At 27.4% G+C, this 11,162-nt stretch overlaps 1 protein-coding gene across 1 annotated transcript; it reads right to left on the reverse strand.

Moving 5' to 3' along the window:
• Positions 1 to 1,802: 1,802 nt before the first annotated feature.
• Positions 1,803 to 3,415, reverse strand: LOC8267781 (transmembrane protein 45A). The gene has a single exon (XM_002530822.4). It carries the CDS (start codon positions 3,240 to 3,242, stop codon positions 2,274 to 2,276), a length of 969 nt encoding a protein of 322 aa, XP_002530868.2. The 5' UTR covers positions 3,243 to 3,415; the 3' UTR covers positions 1,803 to 2,273.
• Positions 3,416 to 11,162: the final 7,747 nt, after the last annotated feature.

Genomic DNA, 11,162 nt, shown 5'->3' on the forward strand with positions numbered 1-11,162 from the left:
GAATGAATTTTATATTTGGTAAAAGTTTAAGAACTAAATTTCATTGAATAGTTTAGTTATCAGCTATCAATTATCAATTATCGATAGTCAGCCACTAGCTATCGACTGTATTGATCAATGAATCCAAACTCACCACAAATTTTTCATATGTTATTCAATAACATATTTTTAGGATGGACATTTTTGTGAGGACTCCTTGAAAAATCATTAGAAGGAGGAAGCTGGGTTAAGTGATAGAGAGGTTTTTTTTCTTTTCTTCTTTTTATTTTTCTTTAGAAGAGAAGGAGGGATGTTGTTTAGGAAGTCAGATCCCTGACAGTTTTCTCTTAAGGTGTCTTTGGTCTTCTCTTGTCCTCTTTCTTATGATTAAGTTTTTCTTATTATCAAGCTAGTCCAAAAATATTATTTATTTTATTCTTTATGAATAATATATTATTTATTAAATTTTAAAGCACATAATATTTTAATTCTTAAAAATATAAAAGGTACTCATAAAAATAATCTAACGATAAATACATATCTCAATAAATAGATGATAACAATTATTAGCATAAATACAATTATTTAAAATTAATGTATATTTTCCTTATTTAATGATTTGGTATAAAAATAGAGATATATACTCAAAATAAGATAAGAATTTTATTGGTTTTAATAACCTTAATAATGATACCAATATTAAAGAATGACATAATGACCCGATAACTGAGTATTATATATTGAGTACGAATAGTCGAGAAAGATGAAATTAATAAAGTCCAAGTCCAAATAGAAACTAGAAGCCTGCAAGACTAAATCATTGTTGGATTCTATCTAAATAGTCCGAGCCGATCTAAGACGTTAACATACAATCAGAAAGACTAATCCTAGTAGGACTAGGGATTTTATGATTATCAGTCTTACTCATAATAGGATTAGAAGACCTTTAAACTCTATATAAGATGTTGAGATACATCATATTAAATATATATATAATTTTCTATAACTAAAATACTCTTTTAAATTTTATTCTTTTTCACTGGTTTAGCTATTAAAGTGTGTATTTTTATAATCTCTTTTGTAAATATTTCGGAGTTGGAAACATATAAAGAAATCTCTATTGATAGCTAATTGTTTGACCTATTATCAACAATAACGATGTATATAGAGAGCTCTTGCTTTGGCTTCTAGCAAAAGCATTTTGGGAATAGAAGTTTTAGTTATGAATTTACGTATACGGTTATGATACTTATGCAGTTATCCATAAATATATTATTTTTATGGTTGTGGGATTTCTATTTCGTGTCCGCAGCCACATGATGTCATTTTCAAGGGTTCAGATTGCTTAGAATATTCACTATGTTTAAGGCATGAGAGTAACAGCCACCTTGTCTCTAGGAAAAAAACAGGTGGGTCTTCTTATGTTTAGGGAATGAATGCAAGTGTTGAAAACCCTACTAAACAAATATAAACACAAACCCATCACAGGAAGCTACTTTCTGGATGTATGCATTTCTCCATTCATGATTATATATGTAAGGTTAATCTTATTAAAAATAATACATATTATTCTTCTATTGCGTTGGACTTGCTTCTTGTTTTCCCAAATTATGTCACAACTCATTTCTAGAATTACTTATTCTTTCTGAAAAAGAAAAGTAAGTTGGTAACTTAATTTAATAATAAGATAAGACTATTTTTAAAGTGAATGTTAAGATTTAAATTTTATTAGTATATAAAAATATTAACATTTCATAACTTAGTTACTTTAAAAATATACATCTCAGTTTAATGATAATAATTAATATAATAGATGCAGAACATTTAAAAAGAAGAAATTATTGAAGACATAGAATTTGATCATACATAGATGAAATGAACATTTTTTTGTTCTTTTTACCAGTTGGTGGTCTCAAGACATTACAAATTAACAACATCTTGGTTTGACAAACCATCTCTTTTCTTCTTCTGTACAAAGGACACAATGAACATGCCAAAGAAATAATAGAATCAAAGAAAAGAAAAAGGAAGAAAGGACTCTCTCTAAGCTAAAAGCCAATAGGCCATTAATGCAAAAGCCAAATAATTATATGCCAATTAGCACACACATATTTTTTTTTCCCAAGTCATTGTTTTGCATTAAGCAAACATTATTGAGTGCTTAATTAAACAAAGATAGTGGGTTCCCACCAACCTAAATTAATTTGTACACATACATACCAAATCACTTTTACTTTCACACTTCTTGCCACCTTTCTTTGCTCTTTTTTACTTGTTTTTCTTTTTTCCTTTTATTACCTTTCCATATCAATTGGGGCAAAGCTTCTTCCTATGTGCATGAAACTGCTGGAGTTATTGGCACCAAATTTGGTAGTAACTTTCTTTTGTGATTCAACATCACGATCTGATTCTGATGAGTCCTCTTCTAGCAATTGGTCTTCTGCTTTTGTTAAAGAAGTGTACTCAACTTTTTCACCATAATATTTGAGAAGCACCAAATAGAAGCACATCACAAGAATGGTGATTCCAATCAAGAACCAGCTGAATTGAATGTTCACTAATGATTTAGCCCTGTGTAAAGACTCTTCACCTGAACATCTAACCACTTTATGACCTTCTTCTAAATGCATGAAGCAACCTTTGGGTACTAAAGATGGTGTCCACAGGACATAGCCCATAGTTATTAGCCAAATACCTTGGAACATAATACTTGCTGACCTAACAAAACTGACCAAGAAACTTCTAGGATAGGGAATACCCAAAAGGGTAGTGGCTAGAGAAACAACTATGACAATTTGGAGAAGCAAATGGTATTGACCTTCAACACCCATATGATCAGCTGAATGAAGATGGAAAAGAAAAAGTTGTTGGCCAAAGGCTAATGCTCCAAGTAACTGAGTTAGACCATATTGAGTTTTGGGCCCAATTTTATCAAGAATGATAGCAAAAGCAGCATAGACAAAGAAGGTCATTGATATAGAAGAATGTTCAAAGTTGTGAAGATGATTGGACGGAATAGTACCATCAGGATCAAAAGGCTGGTGCCTTTCAGGACCAATGAATAGCTCCATGGATACAGAGATAGAGCTCCCTAACATGATAAAGAAAAGCTCTATGTACCTTATTTTTGAAGTTGGAAACCATGGAAGTGAAGTATAAGAATTGGGTTGTTGAGCATGGAGTTTTATGTGATTAATAAGATGCCAAAAACCAAGAAGAAAGAAAGCAAATCCTGGTGCTACATGACCCACCAAAGTACCCATCAAATGTTTTCTCTGTGCAAGTACTTCTTGATTTTCTTGGTTTTTTGGGTTCTTGAAAAAATATAGTTCAAAAATTGGTTTTTCTTGTTTTTCTTATAAATAGAGAGAGAGAGAGAGAGAGAGAGAGAGAGAAGAGAAGTGTAGTGGAAGTGGATTGTAGGAGAATTGTGAAGGGGGTGGGCTTATAAGGGGGTTAAGGTGAGGGGTTGAAAACTGGCTAGTCTATGAGGTCTAGAGGCTTCTATGAGAGGTTAGTTTTGAACTTTTTGTGTCCATTTTTAATTTGGTGGCTTGAAGAATAAAAGATGTTAAAACCATGGTTTTGTTTTGACCAATACACCACTCAGCATCTAAGCAATTGCATGATCCTGACAAAGCTGATAGCTATCAGCCTGTCTTCTAGAATAAAATATTTGTATCAATAGTTCAATACATTTGCTTGTCAATTTTGAATGCTTGGAATTTTTGAATGGCTGGAATATCATATCTAACGCTGGCTGGAAGGCAAATCCTGAAGAATATTATTCCAGCAAATTCACCTTCAGGATTTCTCTGTTGAAATACGGATTCATTGCAGAAGAGAAAAATCGATTTCCCCATGTTTATCTTTTTTGGATAAGCACAAAATTATTTGGTGGTTCCTTTTATTGGCAAAATTGAGTTTGAATTTTATTTTGTAATAAGAAAACTAGTAAATAGTTTACTACGTTAATAAATTACTATTAAATATACTAGTATTATTTATTGATTTTGATGTGATTTTATATTTTTGCAACATATTTTATAATTTTTTTATGTCATTTATATATCTTATATTAATTTTATTTGCCTTCATATGTCTCAATCAATTTATGAAATTAATATTTTACGAGTTGGCAATAATATAATATGAATCATTAATAATAAATATTTTTATAATAATTTTAGATAGTTGTATGTCTCAACAATCTCATTAGCTATCAAATTACTTAAGAACTTATTATTATATTAAAATCAAATTTAACTTAAGAAGTATATTAAAAAATATTAGTAATATTAATTAATTAATTTAAAATATTGAATAAGAAACATACACGATATACAAGTGTTATAAAAAAACAATCACAGAGTATAAAAGTACAAAATATAAAATTATATCAGAGACAATAAATAATATTAATATATTCGGTAATAATTTATAAATAAAATAAACCATATAGTAGTCTTTTATCACAAAATAAATCACATATTTAATTTTTTCGATGAGTAAAACTTTATACATATTTTTTAAGTTTTATTTTTTTACTTGAGCTTTACGATTTTAGAATATGTTCATTTTCCTAAAAAAAGAATTCCATTTTCAAAAGGTGATGCTCAATGATTAAGGATTCTTAACTATTCAACTATTTAATATTAAAATCTTCTTGAGATTAGGCCATCGTTTTTTTTTATTAGAAGCTTTTGAAAATAAATATTCGTTGCTCAAGTATTTGTATCAAACAGTTTGTTTAATGTTTAATAAGTTCTAATAGAATCTTCGTACTCTTTCCTTTTTTTTTTTTTTTTTTTTTTTTTTGCATTTTGCAAGTTTAATTCTTTTCTGAAAAGTTTGATTGCCTGTTAGCCGTTATTTTTGAAGCATAGTCTCATCACCAGAAAAAAGAAAATGTTATTATTTCTATTATCTTGTTAATTTTGTTCATCAATTTTTGTATTCCAATTATGTTTTAATTTTTTAAATCTTTTTTAGAAAAGGTAAATTAGTAGTTTATTTTCATCATTTCTTTTTAAGTTACAAATGAGAGGACTTGAATAAGGCACTTTCCACTAAATTAAGTATATGGGTGCCAATTTATTTTTATTATTAAGAAAAATCGATCAAAAAGGAGGTTAATTATGAGATGTAAAAATATTTTAAGCTTAAATTTCATATTTGCTAATATTGATAGAAATTTATTAATTTTTATGTTTATTTATATAAATACTTGTAATTTAAATTATAAAAAATAAAATATTTACTTACTTTTAAATAAAAGTAGATAGAACAATACTAAAACCAAGAATATTGGCATGCATGCTATACACATCAATAGAAAATGGAATTTTTCAAAAAGAACTTTGGAAGACCTCTTAGAAATAAGAGATATAAGTCTCATTAACTAACAGAAAAAAAAAAAATCAGACTAAATGAGATCGCTTGTAAACTAAAAAATAATGATAAAGAAAAAAGAGAGAGAAAAGAGTAATCTTTTTTGTATGGATGTGTATAACATTTTATTGATTGTAACACTTATTTATAGACATAAAATATTATAGAGATAGAGTCTTATTTACATAAGATATTTGTCCATAGAGCTAATGATAGACATCCAATTATCATAACACTCCCCTTGGATGTCTATTATAATGAATATGTCTCATTAAAACCTTATTAAGAAAAATTCTATAAAAACATCTTAATAAAAGAAAAATAGTATATTATTTATATAGAAACTTGCACTATAACATTGCCTCGTTAAAACCTTGCTAGGAAAACCCACTGGGATGAAGCCTGAGCTAAGAAAAAAATAGTACAACTTATCAAAATATTTCCCTTATGAAAACATGACTTTTAACAAATGTCTCTTAGTTGGTGCATGTCAATTTTATTCAACTTCTCAAATGTTGTTGTTGGGAATACTTTTGTAAATAAATCTGCTAAATTATCAATAGATCAAACTTGATGATCATCTAAAACTCCTTACTTCTGAAGTTCATGTGTGAAAAGGAACTTTGGCGAAATGTGCTTAGTTCTATCTCCTTTAACCTATCCTCCTTTGAGTTGTGCAATACAAGCAATATTATCTTCATATACCATTGTTGGACTTCTTTTATCAAATAAGAGGTCACATATTTTTTTGATATATTGGATCATAGATTCAACTAGGAGTGTTCAACCAAACCGATAACTCGACTAACTTGAAAAATCAAAGAAAATATACTGGGTTTAAACTATCTTGGATTAGAGATGGTTTAAAAATGTCTAAAACCGAGTAAGAGTGGATTGGGTCTGGTTTTAAATTTAAAAAATTTAGTAAAACCCACCCAACCCAATTAAGATTAAGAAGTTCAAATCCATATATAGGATATCACTTTTTGTTCATGAAGCTGTTCTATTTGCTAACTGATAACTTTCTCTATTATATGGATGGTTGAATGGTTTATACATAGTAACTTTGATGAGTTATATTTTGTTAAATCTAGTAATGCATATAACAACAACTATGCTAATAGCTTATTGGCTAAAATAATTACTTTTATATGAATTATGGATTAATTGACGAGTATCTATTTTATTATTATATAATGTAGTGCTATTTTTAGTGTTGGCTACTACTATGGTACTATTGAAATTCATTTTGTTTGACATTTGTTAGTTGATTAAATTTTACAAAAATATATTATAATTTTATTTATTCAAAACTTTCCATCATTTTGAATGTTTTAATTATAATGAATGTATAAGCATAGTACTAGTCTTTAGCTATTTACAATTGATATTATTTTATATAGTATAAAATTGATGGCTATATTAGTAATTGTATATTATAATTTTGTGATTACTATTTTACATTAGTGATTGAAACCAAGCTTAATTAAAAATTGATGAACCCGAACTTTTTGATTTTTAATTTTTAGATATTGGGTTTGGTTTTAAATAAGTACAATCCGACCAAGACGATTTAGGGTAGCATATAGCTTCTAAGCCAATCAACCCGACCTATGAACACCCCTAGACTCACCCATATACATTCTCTAGTAGCCTCGTGAATTTTCAATATTCCAGCATGATTAGATGATGTGGCAATTAGAGTTTGCTTAGTAGTACACCAAGGTATAGCAGTGCCATATATGTAAACAAGTAACCCATTTATAATAGAGCTTTATGTGGATTAGATAAATATCTAGTATCTGCATATTCAATATAGCTTACTGCTTAATATCTTCAGGCATTAAAATAATGGGCCTAAAAACTTAGCTTTTTTCTAGTCAGTTTAATTTTGCATGAATTGCGTCTTTTTATTTAGGACAATCATTTCTTTATCGAAATTCAATAACGAACTTAGGTTCAATGTCCTCACTTTCTATTGCAATATCAATTGCTATTGAATATGCAAATACGTTGTCCACAACAATTTTACTTTGGTCCTATCTCTTATTTGGAGTAACGTAGGTGATTGAGATCTCATTGCTTTTGTCATCTTCAAGCACTTGAACCTCTTTTGAGGTTACTTGCTCATCTATGTCTTCTATTATAGGCTTTTAAAGAACATCAATTTTAGAATTTTCACTTGGTTTATTTTGTCATCTTTTCTTTCTTGGATTTTTATCCTTGGAACTAGGTGGCCTACCACGCTTTTGGCATGTTATGGACTCATTTGTTATAATATTAACATATTGTCCTACTGGGATATCAATTCTAATTGGGGCTTTTTCAGCTGATATATGAGATTTAATAACTCTTTTTGGATCACAAAATGCATTTGGCAATTGATTTGCTATACTTTGCAAATGAATGATTACTTGAACTTCTAATTCACATTGTTTTGAATAAGGATCAAGATCACTTAATGATAGTTTATTCCAAATAATTTATTTCTCTAATTGTTTGTTCTCTCTCCCACCCCCCCCCCCCCCCCCCCCCCAAATTTAGAAAATGAAGTCTAATTAAAATGACAATTATTAAATCTCGTAGTAAAAGCATACCCCGATAATGGCTCAAGATATTTAATTATAGATGAAGCTTCATATCTAATATATATTTTCAATCTCCTCTGAGGTCCTATATTTGTGTGATGTTGGGAGTCAATTGGGATATAAACAGTACATCCAAAAGTTCTCAAATGGAAAATAATTGACTCCTAACTAGAAATCAATTTAATGGTGAAAATTTATGATAATTAGTTGGCCTGATGTAAATAATAGTTATTGCATGTAAAATTGCATGTCATCAATCAATTATTGGGAGGTTTATTTCCATAACAATGGTCTATTAATTAGAGATGTTTAATAAAAGATTATGCTAAACCATTTTGAGTATGAACATGAGCTACTGGATTTTTAACAGTTATTCCAATTAATATACAATAATCATTAAAGACCTTAGATGTAAATTCACCAGCATTATCAAGACGAATTGTCTTAATAATATATTCTGAAAATTGTGCTCTTAATTGAATTATTTGAGCAAGTAATCTAGCAAATACCAGATTGCAAGTTGATAATAAACATACATTTGACAATCTTTTTGAAGCATCTATTAATACCATAAATATTTAAATGGTCCACATGATGGATGAATCAGTTCACAAATATCATCTTGTATACAATCCAGAAATATAAGTGATTCATTTTGAATTTTGCTCGGTGAAGGTTTAATAATCAGTTTTCCTTGGGAGCAAGCCGATCATGAAAATTCATTAGATTGAAAAATCTTATAGTTCTTCAATAGATGGCTATTGAGCTTTCAATAATTTATTGCATTATTGTTGATCTAGAATGACCTAATCAATCATGCTAAATAAGAAAAATATTTAGATGAGTAAACTTCTAGTTTACTACCATATTTGTTTCAATAGTACATATGTTATATGTGTAATATAAGCTAGAGGAGAAAGTATATAATTTTTTCAATACACATTTCTTTATGTAACTCTTTCAATATATATTTCTTTCTCATTGTGAGGGTTGTAATATAGAGATATTCAATATTTTCTACATTTATAGTCTCAATATGATATCTATTTCATTGAATATCTTTAAAGCTCAATAAATTTCTACGAAACTTTGGAAAAATAATGCATTTTTAGTAAAGAAATGTGTACCTCCATATAGTAATATATTTGCTCTTCCGGAGCTTTCAATTATTGTTTTACTACCAGATATTGTATTAACATAAGTTTCTTCTATTATTAAGTAAGAAAAATATTTCTTATCTTTTTAATATACTGTGCGTGGTTGCATTATCTGCAAGTCATAAATCTGCATCATTTGTTTTTAATCCTACTAATAATTGAGTAGGATACATAGTATCGTGAATATTGTGTTAAGAAATCGTGTTGATAATGTATTGTAAAATAAAAAATAAAAAAATAAAGAGAAAATAAATTAATTTTTTTGTATGTATGTGTGTAATATATTATTGATTGTCACACCTATCTATAGGCGTACATAGTTACAAAAATAAAGTTCTATTTACATAAGAGATCTATCCATAAAGATAATGATAGATATCCAATATTACCCAAACACATTAATATTATCATAACAAAGTCATCATTAATTTTATTAAATGAGAGAGATGTTTTTAATTAATTATTAAAAATAAATGAATTTATTAGCATAATATGAAAAAATACAGAAGGTTCAAATAATTAACTCTAGATTTTATGCTATTTCTTCTATCTCTCCAATATGACACTATAAAATTAAATATGTTTCTTAAAGTTCGTAATTTACTAAATAAATTAAAATATTTTTATTAAGATAAACTAATTATTTTTTATTTAATTGAAAAACTTTAAAAATTTATTTTTATTTTTAATAATATTTAATTTTAAAAATATTAAGAACCTTAAAGGGCGAACAAATAAAAACTCTATAATAATAATAATAATAATAATAATAATAATAATAATTGTAGATATAAAAAAAATTATAATTAAAGAGGAATGTAATATAGCACTAAATGTATGACTTGATTACTCCATTTTATTGAAGGGTAAATAGTGCTTTAAATTTAAAAAGAGTTTCAAAGTTTGAACTTAATAAAATAAGATTAAAAAGATTTTGGTTTGTAACCTAATTATTAATAGGCTCAACCTAATAATTACTTTAAATTCTAAATCAATATTTTTATTTTTATATGAGTGTAATTATAAAAGTATCAATATAAACATTCTTTATTAAATCAAAATGACATAATATAAAATAAAATTTTTAAATTAGTGGCGTTCATATAAAAAGATTTTATAAAGAAAATGAAAAAGAGAGAAGTAGCCACTTTTAATTGTTTTCAACTTGAAAAAGGAGTTAATAAAGAAAACTATATACTAAAAATAGATTAAATATGAATTCTTTTACTAGTTAATCTTTGATTGAAAAAGATACATACCAAACAAAAAATAAAATTGGACTTATGGAGAAAATAATGATTTGTCAAGAGGGAAAATAATTAATTAGTTAACAAAGCCATAATCATTGTAGTTTTCAATTTTCATAGCTATTCAATTATATAATTGTGATTCACGTGTTGCAAAAAGAAAGTTAGGTATATTTCAAACCCGCCATACCAACATGAAGTTTAGTTTATCCAATATATATTTCTTTGTCATGAGTATCATTCTCTGGCTGGGGCTTCTATCTTGCATGATTAATTATATAAATTATGGGTCCTATGCATTCATTTCCAAATAAAATCCTAAACAATTACTTTTTTCAATATTACTCCTAAATTTTAAAAATCATTAAAAACTTAAATTTTACTTCCTATTTTATAATTTGACGTTTTTATACTTAAAAGACCATGACAGAACTAGAGGGACAGTAAAGCCACAACTCACCCTATCAGTGTATTTAGTAATTTATTTATTTTATAAATAAAGATAATTTATATTCATGTTTGTTTCATTGTAGGAATTGTTGTATATTATTTAAACTTGTTTATTTTTGCCAATATCTTATGTTGTAACCAATCCATTGTATTTGTTTCAGTATTTAGTTCAATAAAGATTATTAATTCCACTAAACCTTCTTTTTTTCTCTAGACGATATCAGAGCATTAAAAGCTCTCCATTTTCTTTCTCTTTTTTTCCTTATCCCCTATATCATGGCTTAAAAACTATGTCAAAACCATTATTCGCAACACCAACGACAACAACCAACCCTCATTACTATTAATGT

The sequence above is a fragment of the Ricinus communis genome, chromosome 9 (genome assembly GCF_019578655.1).
Source record: "Ricinus communis isolate WT05 ecotype wild-type chromosome 9, ASM1957865v1, whole genome shotgun sequence".
Taxonomy (NCBI): domain Eukaryota; kingdom Viridiplantae; phylum Streptophyta; class Magnoliopsida; order Malpighiales; family Euphorbiaceae; genus Ricinus; species Ricinus communis.